At 39.4% G+C, this 21,107-nt stretch overlaps 2 protein-coding genes across 2 annotated transcripts; both read right to left on the bottom strand.

Moving 5' to 3' along the window:
• Positions 1–7,393: 7,393 nt before the first annotated feature.
• On the bottom strand, positions 7,394–11,133 carry LOC130886932 (protocadherin beta-4-like). Its single transcript, XM_057789183.1, has one exon. The coding sequence runs from the start codon at positions 10,953–10,955 to the stop codon at positions 8,562–8,564; it is 2,394 nt and encodes a 797-aa protein (XP_057645166.1). The 5' UTR covers positions 10,956–11,133; the 3' UTR covers positions 7,394–8,561.
• Positions 11,134–18,309: 7,176 nt separating this feature from the next.
• On the bottom strand, positions 18,310–20,797 carry LOC130886622 (protocadherin beta-6-like). The gene has a single exon (XM_057788606.1). It carries the CDS (start codon positions 20,665–20,667, stop codon positions 18,310–18,312), a length of 2,358 nt encoding a protein of 785 aa, XP_057644589.1. The 5' UTR covers positions 20,668–20,797.
• Between the last annotated feature and the right edge of the window lie 310 nt (positions 20,798–21,107).

Consider the following 21,107-nt stretch of genomic DNA (forward strand, 5'->3'; position numbering starts at 1 on the left):
TGCGCCCTTCTTTCAGGGAACAGTCCGCATTCTGATTACTGGGAAGGACTTCCTGCTCATCCTTAGAGCGCCTCATTTTACAAATTGTTAGTCTGCAGCGCCACCGTGCGTACTTTTCTAGTGTTGCAATTGGGTACACTCGTTTTGTTCTCAGTCCAACCCTGTTGTGTTTAAACACCCTTTAAGATGCAGAGCTATTCTTCCATTGAGTGCTCAAATCTTAGCAACCATAATTTCCGACACATTTGATGAGTTAATTTTCAATGAATGTAACTTTTTAAATGAGCAAAATAGCAATAGATATGTATGAAAGACGTTTTGAATACATAAATTCAATGTAATGGATACCGACAAAATATTGGAATATTCCCCAATTACTTTCCACTGAAATATACATAAAAAGGGCACCAGTCTTGAGTATATAGCACAACAAATGATCACCAAGATAATACGGTTTGATAAGCAGAATCTATATAAGTAGCTCACACCTAAAGAGAAAAAAGCTCCCCCTGCCGTTTTATTACCATAGGATATTTTTGCTTTTCTTAGGACTTTTAAAGTAGTGCCGGTAGAGTACTCCTCTGATGTAAGATTGCTCTTCACTTGCATTTTCTTTGGCGTGCTCATCTATGGTATGATGCTGTCATCGTTTGTACCATTCCTCCGTATGTCTGCATCATTTGCATGCACACACACCACAAAAGGAACATTGCAGATTTCCAGGTTTCAGTTTTTAGTTGCTTGTTTTTTTGTTTTGCTTTGTTTTGGTTTGTTTTGGCTTTCTTTTTAAAGGCAGGGTTTCTCTGTGTAACAGCTCTGGCTGTCCTGGCTCACTTTTCAGACCATGTTGACCTCAAACTCAGAGAGATCTGCCTGTCTCTGCCTTCCGAGTCCTGAGATTATAGGCGTGCATCACATCAAGCCTAGATTTGCATCTTGGATATTACTCTTGTGAACAATCCTTCACATGTCCAATGTATAAAATATGCATAAGTTATACGTATCAGAATGATGTGCTGTACATCCAAGTGTGAAAATACATTTGGCCTTGACAAATGCTGTGAAATGGTTTTCAAAAGCACTTGTGCTGAGCTGGTGGCTCACCCCTTTAGTCCCAACTCTGAGAAGACAAAGAGGTATCACAAATTCAAGGCCAGAGTGGGATACATAGCCAGTCACTATCTCAAAGACATTCCTTTAAATGCTCGAAATAGCTCAACAGTAGAATGCTTGCCTAGTGCACTCAGTGGATTGGGCTCCATTCCCAGCAATGTGAAAAAGTAATTCCAGGAACACATGGGAATTCCTGTTGCTCCATAATCTTGTCAACATTTGATGCTGTCTTTCCCGGTTTTAACCACTCTAGTGAATAGGGATGTCATAGTGTACATTTAATTAGCATTTCCCTAGAGATTAATGAAATGTTACAAACTTTCACATGTTTATTGACCATTCAGATGCATTCTCATGATGAGGTCTTTTATATATTTCCTATCTGAGACATTGGTCTGATGGCTTTTTGGTCTGCGGAAGAATCTATATTCTTAGTATAATCCTGTTTTGTATATGCATATTGCAAATAATTTTTTCTATACCTTCTTTGAGAAACAAAAATTACTAATTTTAACTTAACCTTATCTGTCAATATTTTCCATATCTGGGTAGCACTATTCTACTGTTTAAATCTTTCTATCTCCATGGTCATAAGAATTCTTATGTATTTTGGATGATTACTTTTTATTTTCATATTTAAAGCTATAATCAACATAAACTCTTTCAAGTGCATAAAATTAGGGTCCATATTTTCCCAAATCCTTTGCATTCTGTACTGAAAAGATGACCCATTGCCCATTGTTTCTGAGTTGTCACAATGTCCTAAGTCAGGTGATCATGAATCAGCTCAAAGATTCCATTTGCCTCGAATATCAAACAGTAATGCTCTTCTCTCTTACTTCTTATAACTCCACAATAGGTCTTATTATCTTAAAGGTAAGTTTCCTTCTAAAATAAATGACTTTTAATGAACGTTAAACCAACAAAAAAATATTAAAAGGCATAGAGAACAGCCACAACTGGGCACAACCTTCCTCATTATAGTTCAGTCTAGAGTGGTACATTTCTTATAACTGATTGAGCTTCAATATTAACATATATTTCCCTGAGTCCATCACTTTAACTGGGTTTCCTTCTACATACTACACACACACACACACACACACACACAATTTATCATGGCATGCATCTATTTTTTAGTAACACGAAGCCATTTCTCTGACACCAAATCTTCAAAATCAATTTATTTATCTACATCTCCATTTTCTGAATCTCTGGAAATCATTGATCTTTTATACTGCCTGTATCCTTTGAATTTTTTGATATTTCATATAGTTAGAATTTTTCAGCTTACTTCAGTGATAAATGTGTTTAAGTTTTCTCAGAGACTCTTCATGATTTGACAGCTCATTTCACTTGTTATTGAATAATATTCCATTTTGTGATTGCATTAGGCTATCTCAGTTTCACTTACTGAAGGATCTTGGTAACTGTTAGAGTTTGACAAGTTATGTAAAAGGCTCCAGTAAACGCCCCTGTTTCAGTTTTTTGTGCAAACATAGTTTCAACTAACTTAAATATTAAGAAACATGATTGCTGTCTCCTATAGTAAGAGTGTGCTTGGTTTTGCTGCCAAACAATCTTCTAAAATGACCATATCATTCATTCCCATAACCCATAAATGAGGTCCTTAGTGTGTCATGTCCTCTCAGGAGTGGTAGTGTCAATGTCCCCGAGATTAGTCATTCTGCCTTATGGTTGGGTAGTGGTGTTTTATTTCTCAAACTTGTTGACATGGAGCCTCTTCCCATGTGATTATTCATCATCTGTATTAGTTGGGGTTATCTAGAGTATAGATATAGATGATATATATATATAATGTGTATATATAGAAAGAATATTTATTACAGTAAGAATATATATATAAAGGAATTCATTAGAATGAATTTCATTGTTACTTAATAAACTATAACCTTGCTACTGTTGTGACTAATAATAAAAAATCTGTGTTTTCCAATAGTCTTAGGCGACCCTTGTGAGAGGGTCATTTGATCCTCCTCAATGGATCACAACCAAAAGGCTGAGAACCACAATTATAAAGGCTCCCAGTAGAAGGTGCAGCCCAGATTAGAGATGAATCTTCTCCCACCAAAAGAGCTGGATTAAAGGCGCGTCTACCCACCTTGAAGGTCTGTTTAGAGGTGGATCTTTCCACTTCAAAGTAAGCAAAATCTTTCACAGGTGTGCCCCATTTGGGGGTTTTAGTTCATTTCAGCTGTAGTCAAGTTGACAACCAAGAATAGCCATCCCACCATCTCAGAATTTTGTTTGCTAAGTGTTAGTATCTTTGGCATTATGTAGGCTTGTTTTCTTAATGTTGAGTCTTTAAAGTCTGTATTTTACACAGCTGTCTTTTATCAATTGCATCATTTGGCAGCATTTTCTCCTGATCTTTGACACTTTTTGGTAGACTCTTTCACAGAGCATAAAATCTAATTTTAATAAAGTGTGCATCTTCAATTATTTCTTCCACAGATCATTATTTTGGGTCAAGATTGTTTATTGTTTTTTCTTTGCATTTGTATACAAAAAAGTCCATCAAATACACAAAGAAGATTGCTGAAATTCTGCATAAGGTTTTATGATCTATTGATTCTTCCAAAGATAAACAATATTTCAGCAACTGAGCCTTTCCAATAGATTATTGTGCATTCCTCAGTTTATTTAGATCTTTATATTTTTCTCAATAATTTTTGATCTTCCTGCTTTATAACTCCCTAGGAGATTTGTTTGTTGGTGTTTATATATTTGGAAGCCATTTTAAATGCTATTTCAATTTTTCTTCTTATAAACAGAGCTGATCTCACATCTGCCGGCGTTCCTGGCTTACATTATCACTTCTGTGCTGCAGGAATTCCTACTGCCAGTAGCCTTTAAGTTACCCAGCCACTTGGGTGTAGCCTCTTATACTATTTATGCTGATGTTTACTTCTGATTGCAGAATTTTCATAATTTTAATCACATAATTTCATCACTTAAAATATAATTTTATTCCTTCTGCTGTGCCTTTTTCTTCTTCTTTACCTTATTTCTCTGGCTGGAACTGGCAGTAAAATCTTGTTAGTAGCCAGGGTGGACATCCCTGTGTCATTGTTGATTTCCAGCAGAAAAATTTTAATAGTTTGTCTTTAGTAATATTTATTACACACATACATACTTGTTTGGGTATCTTATGAGAGTGGGTGTCATTATGTGTAGCTTGGGCTGTTCTGGAATTCACTATGGAGAATGGCCTTGAACTCAAAGAGATCCACCAGCCTCTGCTGCCTGAAGATTGCTGAAATTCTGCATAAGGTTTTATTTTATTCTGCCTCCTGCATGCTGGAATTAAAGATGTGCCATTATGTTTGGTTACTGTATACTTTTGAACATGCTCAAAAGTTTCCTTCTGTATTCTTTTCTATAATTTTGCCCATTAATATGTGCTGTATTTTGTTGAGTAATTTTTATGTATCCATTGTGATTAATTGTGTTGCTTTTCTCCTTGACCTCATGCTATGGTGGGTTACAGTAATCAGATTTCACATGCTAAACTGCTTTGCATTATACAGATTAATGCATGATGTCATCATTTGATTTCTTCTCACACATCTCTGAATTTGATTGTCTTTTTGTTAAAAAAAAAATTTAACATGCCCATGTATATATATATAAAAGAGGTTGTTATGTAATTTCTTTCTTATAGTGTCCTTTTGAAATTTGGATATCATAATCTATTCAGAGTTGTTGGCACCTAGCTGATTTGTGATATGCTGACTATTTTAACAAGTTTAAACATTTGTGTTAGTCATCATATATTCATTTTTAATAATTCCACATTTGAAACTGACTTTTATAATATCTAATAGATGCGACAGATCAGATTTTATGTTTTCTTCAGTTTTTTAATTCTAAGTGGGATTTTTTTATAAATTGTCAAATGCAACAACATTGTTCCTTATAAATTTGATGGCTTGATTTAGTAAAGATTAACAAAAACAAAATAGATACACTTGTATGACAGATATGACAATGTAATCTAGGAAGTTCATGACCCATTAGTTCACATGATTTCACCAACTGAATACAGTCAAATTTTATGTTTTACCAAATATCCTGCACACATTCAACATACTTACCATTCTCATGTAATGTGCTTCTTGACTCTATATATTTAGTACAAGTGAGATAGAAAGAGAGGAATGAGGAAAAAAGAAAGAAAAGAGGGAGGGCAAAAATGGCAGGCAGGAAAAGAAAGGTTGTCACAGCAGCCATTGTATGAGAAAAAATTCATTGGAAAAAGGTAACTTTCTCATTAATCTGTTCTCATTGCCCTAAGACTTCTCAGCAAAGTAAAGAAGAGAGCAGCCAAGGTTAGCAATAGTAATTCCACATAGTAAACCGATGATAACCAGAAAGTAGATGCAATACATGATGGTGTAATTTATCTGATAGGAGCTGTACATGTAGATTGTGTAGGTGTGTGTGTATATATGACTTCTCCATCATGAAGATGTGGTCAGCTCCATTCTTTATATCTAAAGGAACCAAGGGAGAACTGAGAGATGAAAACTCCATCCCAAGTAAATATAAAAATCATGTGAGGTCTTTAATTGTTAAAAATAATGAAACTAGAAATAAATTATCTTTGAAACAAACTTTATAAAACTAACTCTTAGATGCTTGTACATCCTTGTTGACTGACAGACTTGGCATGAGCTGAGATGACACTAAAATAACCCCCTAGCACAGCAAGGAGAAATAAAAATATAAAGTCAAGGGACATAGAGAATGGAATGAGAATCTCAGAAAATAAAGTTTCCAGAAAGAAATCATAAAGATAAGGAAGAAAATGAAAAAGTCAAATAAAGAACTGTTTATTTTTTCTAAAAGTACACTTAATTTCCAAATAAAATACCCTTAAAGCCTACTGAAACTGTAAAAATAAAAACATATGTAACATAGCTGTGTGAACAGAAGGATATTTCAAAGAAAGAGAAAAATCGTAAAAGGCTCCGCAAAACCTAAATTATACAAAACATGCTCATGAATTGATAAGAAAAAGGAGTAAGACTATTATATAATCGGCTTAGAAAACCAATTTTTTTGAGTCAGGTCTCACTATATAGTCCTAGCTGGCCGGGTACTCACTGTGAACAACAGGCTAGCCTCCAACTCAGTGATCCACCTCCTTCTGCTTCCTTAGTGTTGAGATTGAAGGAGGATGCCTCCAAGACCAGCTCTCTTTTCATTTTTAAAGCTTTTTCTGTTTTCTCCCATTTTCTTGCACATCTATTTCTCTGCCTCTGTATTATCTTAAGATACCACTGTTCTTGCTTTATAGAGCCAACACCTGGTCAATATTCACTTGTAACCTTTCCTGCTACTTTTTACCTCTTGACACAAGTCTGTAATTCATTTGGGATTGTTTCCTTCCCCCTACTTAATCCATTAAAGGTGTTTCTCTCAGTGTCACATGAGTCAATGATTTCTCTCAGTCTTTGCTGAGAAGTTTGAACTCTGAAGGCTCTGTGCACTAGAGTTACGCTCGGGAATACTTTCCCCCAGGAATTTAATGGCATTGTCTTTGATTTCATGACTAATGCTCACAAGTCATTTCTTGGCTTTATAGATGCTCCTTTAATAGAAATATATGTCTTCAGATGGTTTCTTTAGTACTTTTCCTCTCCTGGATCTTGTGTTGAGCACCTTTCCTGTGAGATGCTCAAGTAGGCTTTGCTTTTTACAGTCCCTGATGAGGTTTCCCTTTCCTACACCTCAAATCTCCTTTCTTACTGCCTCCTCCTGACAAAGCCCTTCTTCCCAACAGGTCTCCTCCCCACTTTCAGGTCTTCTGTGTGTGTGGCTCACTGACTTTCATGGCTATTTATTGCTTTTAAAAAAATCTGAATAATGACTAAACTCCACATTTCACCAAGAACCTAAACTGCCGTAATTTGCCTTTTTCATTGCTGTGTAGCTTTCATGAGGAGATGAATGTGGGCAAAACTACAACTACTTCTCTTCAAATAGACTGACAGATTTGAAATAGATAGAGGGATATAAAGAAAGCTTTTCAATTGCTCATTTTCTGCCAAAACTTCAAGAAGTTTCGACAGAGTCTCACTTATCTACATACATGTAATGAGTTAGAAACCAAGCAATCAATTCCACGGGCTTATTGAACACAACAGAGAGCTGTAAATACAAATCAATAAGTATGCTACTGCTCCACTTTATTAACAAGCAAAACACATTATTACTCATCAGTTTAACTCAAAGTAACTGAAGGGTATGCTAAACAACAAAACAAAATGATTTAACACCAAAAGTAATCTTTGCTGCTTGATAAACTCTACCGATATCCACCAAGTAACAAAAAGTGAAAAATTTCAGATCTGTTAATAAACGGAATCAAACAGAATAACCAAATTTCAAAAAAAATTCATTTTAAAGGTGTCGAGAAGCTTCCAGGAAACACACACACATTACCCCATGCTTGGATTTCTTTGTATGAGGAAAGAAAAAGATAAATGTGAGGCCCTCAAGAGCCCTGCATTTTCCTTTTAAGAAAGAAAGGACAAAATTCTGATTCTGAGATTAATTATTAAAAGAGATTATGGCAAAGCAGTGAGGCAACAATTTTATTTAATAAGTGAAATGAGAAATTAATTTATATTTTCTCTTTAATTTTTATCACGTAAGAATTCAAAACTTTAACCTTAGTATTTCCAGGACACCTGCAACCAATAAACAAGACCACTAGCGTGCATGATGTTCACAAGCAGAGAGTGTCACAACCCCTGTCTACATTCACATACAGTTGAAATTTTATGACTTGACTATTCAGGGCACTTGGTCTGAAAGCGAACACGATGTAACGTTACTTTCTATTCATGCAGAAGGATCCAGGCAACTTAAGTGATCTTTAACAATCTACCTTTGAAAACATCAAATTACATGGAAAGCACAGGTGCCACAAATTCATGCACAAATGCAAGTTTTCTTGAGGGCACTAAAATGCCTCAGACGATCACTAAGAGTATCACTCAGAGAACTGGGGAGATGGATGGTTCAGAGGTTAAGAGCACTGGCTGCTCTTTCAGAGGTTCAGAGTTCAATTCCCAGCCCCCACAGGGTGGCTCACAACCACCTTCTATAATGAGATCTGGTGCCCTCTTGTGGCATGCAGTCAAAAAGCTGTATCTATTATAAAAGAATAAGCCTTTTAAAAAGAGCTATCATTCAAAGAAAATTTATACTATTTGGGTTATTTAGGTTTATAATAACCCTAATAGTAGATATACATATGCAGAGAAAAAGATAAAATGTGATTAGTACGACTAAAAGCCTAATAGCTTCATACCAATAAAAACAGCGCAATTAAGAATATGTAGGTTAGACTAGTAGAAAACCTCTTAGAAACAAGGACATTTCTTAAAATGACAATGTCTAGGAATTGACAACACTTAGCTGAAGACAAAGCTATCCCTGCAATGGGGACTTTCCTTAACTTCTCTCCCAGCATCCTGAAGCAACAGGTTGGAGACCATGGGTTTGAGGAATTTGAACTCACCAGTCCCAGAGTCCCCGGTCAGACACACCTCATACTGGTAGCTCTGGGACAGGGTCCCCGTGCCACTGATGTCCACCAGGTGTCCAGGAAAGTGACCCTCGGGAGCAGAGCGGCCACCAAGAGAGGCCGCCCTGGCCCTCTTACACAGCCTCATCCCCACGAACAGCAGCACAGACAAGAGGAAGAGAGAAGACACAGACGCCAAGGCAATGACCAAATAGAGTGTGAGCAAATCCTCATTGTCCTGCACAGAGTCGCGCGCCGCCTCAGGCAGAGGCAGGTAGGGCTGAGAGAAGCCATCCACCACCAGCACCTGCAGAGTGACACTGGCAGACCGCGGAGGATCGCCATTGTCCTTGACCAGCAGCAGCAGCCTGTGCTTGGGCGCATCGCGCTCACTCAGCAGCCTGGAGGTGCGCACCTCGCCATTGTGAGCCCACACGCTGAACAGCCCTGGCTCCGTGACTTTGAGCAACTGGAACGACAGCCAGGCGTTCTGGCCAGAGTCTCGATCCACTGCCACCACCTTTGTGACCAGGTAGCCAGGCTCTGCCGCCCTGGGCAGCAACTCTGTGTAGGGCGCAGAGGCGTTCTGCAGAGGGTAGAGCACGAAGGGCGCATTGTCATTGGCATCCAGCACCAGCACGCGCACCAGCGCCTGGCTACTGAGCGCGGGAGAGCCTTGGTCTGTGGCGCCCACGCGGAACTCGAAGGTCTTCAGGACCTCATAGTCCAGCGCCCTGAGCGCGAACAGCTGCCCGTTGTCGGCATTGATGGAGATGAGCGAGGAGAGATCCAGCTGCGGGTCATGGGTGGGCAGCAGTGAGTAGGTGATGTGGGCATTGGAGCCTGAGTCTGAGTCTGTGGCGCTGATGGTGCCTATGTGCAGGGCGGGGCTGTTGTTCTCCTGGACAAACAGGGTGTAGGAGCTTTGATTGAAGGCGGGGGCGTTGTCGTTGACGTCAGACACCTGCACTGTGATGGTGTGCTGGGTTGTGAGCCTGGGTGTGCCCAGGTCGCTGACTGTGATGGTGATGTTGTACTCAGCTCTGTTCTCTCTGTCCAGTGGCCCCTCTGTCACCAGGGTGTAGAAATTCTTATTAGAGGGTTTTAAAATAAATGGCAGAGTATCTGGAAGAGAACAAATGATTTTCCCGTTCTCTCCAGAGTCTCTGTCTCGTATTCGGAAGATAGCTACCACAGTTACGGGAGCATTTTCTGGGACTGAGCTGGTCACTGAAGATATGGTCAGCTCTGGGGCATTGTCGTTCACATCCACCACCTCTATCAGCACAGCGCCCTTCCCAGAAAGGCCTCCTCCATCCGTGGCCTCGATTTTCACATGGTAAGATTTTATTTTCTCAAAATCCAGTGCTCTTTTCAGTCGTATTTCTCCTGTGATGTCGTTTATTGAGAAAGTCTGTTGAACTTCATCTGATGCTTGGAACAAGCCATAGGAAACTCTCCCAAAGTTGCCAGCATCTGCATCCCGTGCTAGGACAGTCAGGACCGGGGAGTCTGGGGGGCTGCTCTCCAGGACCTGCACCTCATAGGGGGTCTTCACAAATTCAGGGGCATTGTCATTGATGTCCAGGATCAGGATTCGAACCATGGCTGTTCCTGACCTAGGTGGAGAGCCCCCATCCAGAGCTGTGAGGGTCAAGCTCAGCTCTGCCTGCTCCTCTCTGTCCAGGGCTCTGTCCTGCACCAATTCTGGGTATTTCTTGCCTTCACTATTATTTCGAGTGAGGACATGAAAATGAGAGTTGGGGTTGACTGTGTACTGTTGAAGCCCATTGCTGCCCACATCCAAATCTTGGGCTAAATTCAGTGGTAACAGAGTGCCTGGCTGGCTGTTTTCTGGTATTTTCAAAAGCATTTCCCTATCTGGGAATTCTGGTGAGTGGTCATTTATGTCCTGGATCAGTAATTCTCCTTGAAAAAATTGCACTGGCTTTTCTAGAAACACCTGGAAATGCAACACACAGGGGTCCACAGAAGCACAGAGCTCTTCCCGGTCTAGTTTCTCCCTCAGAAGCAGATCTCCAGTCTCGGGATCCAGAATCAACTGCTGTTTGTCATAGTCAGAAACCACCCGTGCAGACCTGGCAGTCAGATCCCTAGGTTTCAGACCCAGGTCCTTGGCCAGATGGGCTACAAAGGAGCCGCTTTCTGTTTCCTCCAGGACAGAGTACCGAGTAGGCATCGTTAGAACCTGATCCCACAGCAGCATAAAAAGGAAAGGAATCACTTGCCTGTTTGGGTGATTTCTCTCCTGCTTCTCCATGATGAAAACGCGAGTGCTTGCATCCGATTGTTCAGCTCACTCTGAATGGCTTGAAAGCAGAATTTTGATTTCTCCGTTAGAGAATTCTTTACCTAGTTGCTCTTAATCATTGTTAATTTAGAATACCGCAGCCCAAACCCATTTAGAGCCTGGTAATCCTTGAGATGCTTCCTGTCCGTGTTTTTGATTCTGTCTTACAACACAAAGGGCCGGGAAGCTTTTTAAGCGGTTATTCATAACCTTAGCCTGCAGCGCCACCCTGCGTCCATATTGAGAAAATGACAGTGTTTTCAAGTCGGAAATCTTTTGAAAATTTCCAAATGAACATGTAGAAATGTTTGTACTTTTTATGTTTACAAATGTTTTTCTCATTTTAGGTTACATAAATAATAAAGATTTTTCAATTTGGAGTATGTTCCAGAAGAATTTTTAACATAAAACAGGAAGTTAACTCAGCGTTTTCAATGGCCAAGTGGTGGGATTTGATAGTTCTTTTGTATTTTGCATATCTAACCAAGTAAACTAAATTCTTAATTTTGAATCCACTTCATGATAGTCACATCAGTTTGTTTCTCACAAATAAGCACATTTTAGAAATGCAAAAATTTCAAGTAATCTATACCACATCATCCTAAAGAAGAGATCCCCCCCCCTTAAGGATGGCTTCTATTTCTCTACACTGGTGTGCCAATAGCAGAATCAATGAATAAAATAGTTTGATGTTTACTGTGTGAAATAAAATAGATCTAGAGAGAGAGATTAGGTAAACCACAGTAGAGCCACAGAATGTTAGGCCTGGAGAGAGGATTAAAGAATTTTAACAAATAAGGTAATTGAGACTTGAAAGGATGATAGAGTTAATCTATAATCAGGATCCAAGCAGGACAAAATCAAGAGAGTGGAGCTCATACATTTTTTTCTAAGGCTTTTAGCTACCTGTATGTAAGGAATTAATTCTTAAATGAGGCTTTATTTTGGTTTCTGATTTGATATGATATAATCTATCATAGGTGTTTATTTTATAATGAGCTTCATGTAACCCTTTAAATCATGGGCATTATAAACTCCAGGAGAAAGCAAGTACTCACTTAAAATATTTTGTGCATGAAACAATAAGATTCCTATCTCCTCACAGTCTTATGGGCAGAGAGTGAAGGGTGTGCCAGGGATTGCCCATGAAAACTAGAGAATATATCTGAAAATATTTCCAGCATGAGTGTAGCTGCTGTGGTTACCCTGAAAGATAACTAGAGCATCATGGGGGAACATTTAACTAGGTCATTGGCTACAGGTTGTCTACTTGATGGTGTATTATTTACCTTTCTTGTGCAGGATTTTCTGTGCCTGTTCACCTGATTTCATTTAGTTATTGGATTCATTTATGGTTTATGTTAAATAAGTTGTTACTAAAATGTGTCAGTTCTCTCATACTCTGGATTAGAAAGCGTGGGTTATTTTAAGTATTGATCAAGTGTCAGTTGAATAAATAAATGCACTCACATAGTTACATTTCTGTCTGCATAAGCACTGGCATAAAATAAAGTAAAAATATAAAATAAATACTAAAGAGACTAAAAACAAAGATGTATCTTTTTAAAAAAAATGAATGAAAAACAGGTCCCCTGAGCAGAACAAATAGAAAAGTCCCTAGCATAGTAGGCAGGTTCTAATTAGACATACAATAAATGGTTCGGAACAAAATTTGACTATATTTTATTTTCCCATTTCCACATGTTGACAAAGTTTTGAGATAAAATTTCAGTAGTACTAACATTATAAATCACCAAATGGAAAAAAATCAACATTTTACATATCAATTCATTTCCTCTCCAATCAACTCTGTAAAATTAGTCCTTGCATTGTCCATGTTGTATAGATGAAGGAAATGAGATTTAGCAGAAATAACTTCCCCAATGTCACATGCCATGTGATGTTCTCCAGGGTTTGCTATACATTTTTAGCTAAGTCAGTTCTGATGTGTTATATTCCTTTTCTACTTCTGGATTTTTTAAAACACTATTTTTGGATAATGATTTTTGTCCTACAAACTTAATAAATTTTTATAATTTATTTTAAAATTTAATAGTCTTTTGTAAATTCTCCAGAATTTTGCTTATATTTGTATATCATATGCACACAATAAGTAGTATCATATGCAAGTATGTTTCTGTTTTTCATTTCTCAACCTGGATAATTTTATTCCTTGTACTTTCCTAATTACAATGGCTAGAACTTCTAGTACAATGTTAAATAGAAGCAGTGAGATCAAATGTCCTTTATTTGTATTTTTTTACTGTTAAGTATGATGTTAACTGTGTGGTTTTATAGCGTATTTAATCAGGCAGAAGACTTTTCATTTTACCCCTACTGTTTTGTATGTTTTATCATTATGAAAGTGTTGCATTTTCGAAAATGTTTTTCTCCATTTATTGAAATAGTTGTGTGAGTTTATTTATTATTTTGCTAACACGGTGTATTACATTGATTTGAGTATTGAACAGATGTTTTATTCCTAGGATAATCTTTCTTGGTCATAACATATAATCTTCATGTATGTTAATGGAGTTAATATCCTAGTATTTAGTTGAGAAATTTTGAAGGCATGCTCTTAAAGAAAATTAGTGTTTAGTTTTCTTGTGTTTGTCTGATTTCATCATGGGGCAATTACTACCGTCATGAGTTCATAAGTAGTTTCTGCTCCTCTGTTTTCTAAACAAATTCTAAGTATTGATGCTGTTCTTTAATATTTGGTAGAATTTTTATGTGGAGTCATCTGGTTCTAGGACTTTATGGGAAAATTTGAGTACTAACAATAATTCATTATGGGTCTATTCTGACTTTCTATTTCTTCTTTAGTCAGTTTTATCAGTGTATGTTTCCAGAAATTTTTAATGTTAATCTTAGTTTTATAACTGGTTTACCTGAAACTGATCATAGGATTATAAGAGAACTCTATTTTAATCTCTTCTGTGTGAAACAGGTTAAATTTCCTCTTTATTACATATTTTGGCAATTTGAATCTTCTTTCCCCCTGTGTTAATCAAAATAAAAGCTTGCCAGTTTTCTTGATTGTTACAGTATTCTCACCTTTGTTTCAATTGGTTTGCACTTACGCTGTTTTCCATTTTGTAATTCATTGGTTCCATCTACTCTAGTTTTCTTTTGTTTGTTGGTGCTTAAAATGATCCTATTATTCAATATTTCCTTTTGTTCCTTTTTTCAAGACTAGATCATTACAACCCATTTAGCTTTATACTCACCAGGAATACCGGTCTTGCCTTAAAGTAGAAGCCTGAGATTTTGACTTGAGATCTTTTTGATATGGGTTATTATCTGCCATAACTTTCCTCTAAGCATAACTTTTATTGCATATCATACACGTCGCTATGTTGTATTTTCATGTTTTGGTCATTTGAGATTTTCTTATGTTCCTTGTAATTTCTTTCTACCTCATTGAGTGCTAAGAAATATGTTGATTTCTACATGTTTGTGAATTTTCTGAATTTCCAAGTTAATTCCTTTATAATTGTAGATCAAGCCTTGCTTGGGTTTAATATTTAAAATTTGTGTACTCATATTTTATCATGGTCTATCACAAAGAATGTGCTATTAGAAATTGAAAAAACTATCGCCTGCTATTTTTGAGTAGAATGCTCTGTTAGGTGTAGTTTTTGTTTAGTTAAAAAGTATATTGATTTGGAGGGCATATGGCATAATGCATGTGCTGGGGTCAGAGGAAAACTTTTGAGAGTCTGTTCTTTCCTACCATGTAGGTCCTGGGGATTTAACTCAGGTCATTAGGTTTATTAAAAGGTATTACCCACCAAACCATCTCACTGGACCTGTAGTTGGTTTTTAGGTCTTGGTGGTAAATTAGGCACTTTTCCCATTGTTGTAATGAATATTCAGTGACAAAAGAGTTTTGCTTTGACTTGGCATTTGAGAGAATACAATCCATCATGATGGAGAAGACATGACAGTGGGCACATGAAGTGGCTGGTCACAAGGCAGCTAAAGTCGGGGAGCAGAGAAAGAAGTCTCCTGGAGCTCAGCTCACTTTCTTTTTGTTTTGTCTTGGACTCCACCCCATGGAATGGTGCCAACACGTTTAGGGTGTCTTATCTCCTCAGTTAATTATCTCTGGACACACCTTCACAGACACACCCAAAGGTGTACCTCATTAATGATGTAGGTGTTCGTTTTAACCTCAGTCAAATTAATTCATCAAAATTAAATATTATTTGTGTCAGATTTTGTTTAATTTGTTGGGACAGGTGACCTCAGCTGTTAGCTTGATAAGATCTAGAATTACCTGGGATGTGTGCCTTGGGCATGTCCTTAGGGGACTACTTTGAATCATTTGAGGTAGGAAGATCTGCCCACTGTAGGCAGCACAAGTCCTTTGTCTAGGATCCTGGACTGTATAAAAATGGAAAAGTGGAGTGAACACAAACATTTCTTGTTCTCTGCATCCTAGCTGTAAATGCCATGTGTCCAGCTACTTCAAGCTCCAGGACTTCCTGCCAGGACTGACTATCCCCTTGAACTGTGCGTCAAAATAAATACTTTATCCCTAAGTTGCTTTGGCCATGGTGTTTTATCACAGTCACAACAAAGTAACTAAGACATTTATTTTGAGGTACTATATTTTGGTACATATATGTTTAAGTTGTCATGTTTTCCCAATAGATTTTCTCTTTTATCATCTATGATGGCCTCTTTAATGGTGATTTAATGATCTTTAAAATTAATTTGTGTTTGACTTTGCTATTCTCCAAACTCTCTTTTGTTTACTGTCTATATGGTATAAACTTTTTTCATTCACCAACTTTCAACGATATGTCTTTGAATAATTAGGAATACATGTTCATGCATATATAATTTGTAAAAGTAGAATTTGTGCTATTATGTAACACAAAGGAGAAGGAAGGGCTATAGATAGCCTGTACTGTACAAGATTCATAAAGATTAATGATTAATCTTAATAACTATAGAAAATCCTAGGAAAATAACCACCCAAAGGAAAGTTCTTTTGTGGTACTGGAGATAGAACCTAAGGCCATGAGCATGCTGAAAGTGACTCTACAGCAGTCAAGCTCAGTCTATGGGGGTCTGAATGAGAATGGTCCCATAGGCTCACATATTGAATACTTGGTCTCCACTTGGTGGAACTGTTTGAGAAGGATTAGGTGTGGCCTTGCTGGAGCTGGTGTGTCACTGGGTATGCTTAGGGGTTTCAGAAGCCCATTTCTTTCCAAGTTAACCCCTTGCTCCTGGATCAAGGTATAAGCTTTCAGATGATTCTCCACACCATTCCTGCCTCCTGCCATACTTCCTGCCATGATGCTCACGTACTCTCATCCTCTGAAACTGTAAGTCCCCAGGGAATTTGTTCTTCTTCATAGAATCTTTCTTGATGGGACTCTTTGTTCTTGCCTTGGTCGTCATGTCTTACTGCAGCAGTAGAAAACTAAGACATTTTTTCATCCAAAATATTCATATTATTTGAAGGTTTGGTTCCTTCTAAATTTAATTCTAAATTATAGTTGATCTTTGTCAATGATATTGTTCTCTGATTCCCATTTTCATACATCTTTGAATTACCATGGTGGAGGCAGAACATGGATCAAAAGTTATTACCTGAACAAGATTCTGAGCAATTCTAAATCATATCAGGTTACAATTTAAAGGAACCTTGACAGTAAGTTAAGAAAATATTTTTCTCCTAAGTCACAATATACATGGAAATGATTATCAGTAACCAATATGGCTTAATGGAACTCCATCCTTACTGTAGTACCTTTAAAAGTTAACCCATGGTTTTTACTAAAACAGCTCAGAATTTACAACCTCATCCAATAATATGAAAAGGAAAGAATGCTCAATAGTTTATTGAATGTCTTCTTAGTTTATTCCTGTACACTGTGATTATACTTTTAACAGCCATGTGGAGTGAAAGCATAAAACTAATCCAGTGGGTTTATCTATGGCTTGCCTTTTTGATCAATATAAAAATTAAAGCTTGAATATTAATTACTTCCTGGTATGGTCATGCATGCCTTCAATCCCCTTACTAAGGAGAGAGAGGTAGTTGGAGCTCCATGAGATTGAGGCCAACTAGGTCTACATAGTGAGTTCCCTGACAATCAGGGCTCTGTAGAGAGACACTGTCTCAAAAAAACAGCAATTACTAGTGCCAATAAAGAAATGTATTAACCCTCTTACTCCTAAAATGATTGCAAATGACTATATTTCTTTTTTAAAGATTTTTTTTTATTATGTACACAGCATTCTGCCTGCATGTGTGCCTCTGCACACCAGAAGAGGGCATCAGATTTCATCATAGATAGTTGTGAGCCTCCATGTGGTTGCTGGGAATTGGACTCAGACCTCTGGAAGAGTAGCCAGTGCTCTTAACCTCTGAGCCATCTCTCCAGCCCCTATTATATTTCTTAAAGAAAGCATATTTCATTTGTACTTAACACTGTATTTAACTATAAAGAAAACACTTTAAGATTATTGAGCTAGTTCCGGGACAGGCACCAAAGCTACAGAGAAACCCCGTCTCGAAAAACAAACAAAAAAAAAAATTACTGTAACGGATTAAAAAAAGTGGTGTTTATGCAAAATGCTTTGTTTTGTCTTTTGAGAGAGAGAATCTCCCATAACCCAGATGGAGCTTACGCTTGCCATGTGATGTTGGTGCTCAAAGCCAGGGCATTGTGCATGTCAAGCAAATGCTCTACCAACTGATCTACACCTCCAACCCACACATTGTGATTTTACTCATCCATAAAGAAGAATGAAGCTACATCACTTGCAGGAAAAATGGATGGAACAATAGCCACACACACAAGGACAAGAACAGAACATTTTCATTTGTCAGTGGTACTCAGGGGTTATATGAAAGCAAGGGGGAGGGCTGAAGATTAGGAATGAGATTGAATAAACAAGATAAATTATCTGCATGTATGCAAACATCACATTAAGCCTAGCACATTACATAGTTAGAATCACTACTAAAAATCAAGGTGGAAATTGTTTAGATAAATTGTGAAAATTTTATGGATTCTGCATTATTCACCAAATTCACTATAATAAATGAGATTTAAAACTATTTCAGTCATCACTAACAGAGTGAAGATTTTACTTCCTTCGAAGTAAGAGAAAAAATACATTAAAATTGCATTGGTAAGACAGGAGACATCTTAAGAATTAACTGATTATGGAAAAGGAAAACCACACAGAAAAAAAATAAAATCTCAGGGAAATAATACCTTTTACCAGAAAAATAATGACATCCCAACAGCAATGATTTTAACCTCTTAATGACACCTAAGTCATTTCTGTAATTTTAACTATTCAACATATAAGTGTCTGGAATCAGACTACTGGGAATAACAGGCTTGAGGAAATTGAAATCTGTGGTCCCAGAGTCTCCAGTCAGACACACCTCATACTGGTAGCTCTGGGACAGGGTCCCTGCACCGCTAACGTCCACGAGGTGTCCAGAAAAGTGGCCCTCGGGCACAGAGCAGCCACGCAGAGAGGCCGCCCTGGTCCTCCTGCACAGCCTCACCCCCACGAACAGCAGCACAGACAAGAGAAAGAGCGAAGACACAGATGCCAAGGCGATGACCAAATAGAGTGTGAGCAAGTCCTCATTGTCCTGCGCAGGGCCGCGCACCACCTCAGGCAGAGGCAGGTAGGGCTGAGAGAAGCCATCCACCAACAGCACGTGCAGAGTGACACTGGCAGACCGCGGAGGATCGCCATTGTCCTTGACCAGCAGCAGCAGCCTGTGCTTGGGAGCATCGCGCTCACTCAGCAGCCTGGAGGTGCGCACCTCGCCATTGTGAGCCCACACGCTGAACAGCCCTGGCTCCGTGGCCTTGAGCAGCTGGAATGACAACCAGGCATTCTGACCAGAGTCCCGGTCCACTGCCACCACCTTGGTGACCAGATAGCCTGGCTCTGCCGCCCTGGGCAGCAGCTCTACGCAAGGCGCAGAGGCGTTCTGCAGCGGGTAGAGCACGAACGGCGCATTGTCGTTGATGTCCAGCACATGGACGCACACCACCACCTGACTGCTGAGCGCGGGCGAGCCTTGATCTTTGGCGCCCACGAGGAACTCAAAGCTCTGCAGGGTCTCGTAGTCCAGCGCCCTGAGCGCGAACAGCTGCCCATTGTCGGCATTGATGGAGATGAGCGAGAAGAGAGGCAGTTGCGGGTCATGGGTGGGCAGCAGCGAGTAGGTGATGTGGGCATTGGAGCCTGAGTCTGAGTCTGTGGCGCGGATGGTGCCTATGTGCAGGGCGGGGCTGTTGTTCTCTTGGACAAACAGGGTGTAGGAGCTTTGATTGAAGGTGGGGGTGTTGTCGTTGACGTCAGATACCTGCACTGTTATGGTGTGCTGGGTTGTGAGCCTGGGTGTGCCCATGTCGGTGACTGTGATGGTGATGTTGTACTCAGCTCTGTTCTCTCTGTCCAGTGGCCCCTCTGTCACTAAAGTGTAATAGTTCTCGAATGTGGGCTTCAAAAGAAATGGAAGATCGTTCTGAATAGAACACACCATCCTTCCATTATCCCCAGAATCTAAATCAAAAACACTGAACACAGCAACTACAGTCTCCGGCGAGTTTTCTGGAATAGGATTTGTGAGTGTGGAGATGGTCAACTCTGGCGCATTGTCATTTACATCCAACACCCGCACAGCTACAGTGCACTTGCTTGAAAGGCCTCCTCCATCCGTGGCTGCTATTTCTATGTTATAATGGTTAGTTACCTCGAAATCCAACTCTCTACTCAGACGAATTTCTCCTGTGACTGCATCTATTACAAATGGTTGAGAAACTTCACCACCTTGAAACAGAGAGTAGGCTACATTCCCATGTATTCCAGCATCTAAATCCCTGGCAGAGACCATGACAACTAAGGCACCAAGGGGGCTGTTCTCAGGGACCTGAACTTCATAGAGCGACTGTACAAACTGGGGAGCGTTATCATTGATGTCCACGACTTCAATGCGAACTGTGGTAGTCCCAGACCTGGGTGGAGACCCACCATCCACAGCAGTGAGGGTTAAAGTGAGCTCAGGCTGCTCCTCCCTGTCCAGGGCTCTGTCCAGCACCAGCTCTGGGTATTTCCTGCCATCAGCTCGACTGTGAATAACGACATGGAAGTGGAGGTTGGGGTTGACTGTGTAGTTCTGAACAGCATTGCTGCCTATGTCAGAGTCCTGAGCCGCCTTCAGAGGAAACACAGACCCTGGCTGAACGTTCTCTGGGATCTTTAGGAGCATTTCCCTGTGCAGGAACTCTGGAGAATGGTCGTTTATGTCTGTGAGCTGCAGGTCAGTTTGGAAGAACTGCACAGGATTTTTCAGTATGAGCTGAAAGTGTAGCACACAGGGTTCTGTCACCCCACACAGCTCCTCGCGATCTGGTTTTTCCTTCAGGAGTAAATTCCCGGTCTCTGCATCCAGCTGCAAGAGCTCTTTGTTTCCTCTATGATGGATTCGCGCCCCTCTAGTGGCCAATTCCCCCACCTTAAGACCCAGATCTTTTGCTAGATTAGCCACCAAGTAGCCACTCTCAGTTTCTTCTTGCATGGAGTATCTAATTGCCTCAGTGCCAGCCTCCCCCAAAAGCAACAATATAGTAAGAAAAACGACTTGCCTTTGCTGTGGCGTTTTTGCTCGCGCTGTCTCCATTGTTCACACAGGATCCAGAAGGGGCAGAGCCTTTTAATTTGTTTGAATCCACTCTCGCGTTTTGAGGGAATAATAGAACTAATTTTACTCAGACTTGCTATTGGAGCTATGCCTTCTCTGAAGATTTCGCTCCTAGATACAGCCTGAATGCCACCTTCTTTTAGGGAGCAATCTTAGTTCTGATGCTCAGTAATGGCTTCCCGGGCATCTGCCGAGCTCTTTATTCACACGCTTAGCCTGCAGCGCCACCAAGCGTCCGTATTCACAATTGCATGTACCTTTTTCGTCGTGTTCCATTCCTTCCTTGCTTGTTAAAATCTATTTATTACACTTTTTATTTTGATTTTAAGAGCTGGTATTCAAAGTGGAGAGACCTGCCTGATCCCGGTGAAAAAAATACTAACGGTAATCATTTGGGAGATCCGCTTCCGAAAAATACA

This window comes from Chionomys nivalis, chromosome 14, assembly GCF_950005125.1.
Source record: "Chionomys nivalis chromosome 14, mChiNiv1.1, whole genome shotgun sequence".
NCBI classification, from domain to species: Eukaryota; Metazoa; Chordata; class Mammalia; order Rodentia; family Cricetidae; genus Chionomys; species Chionomys nivalis.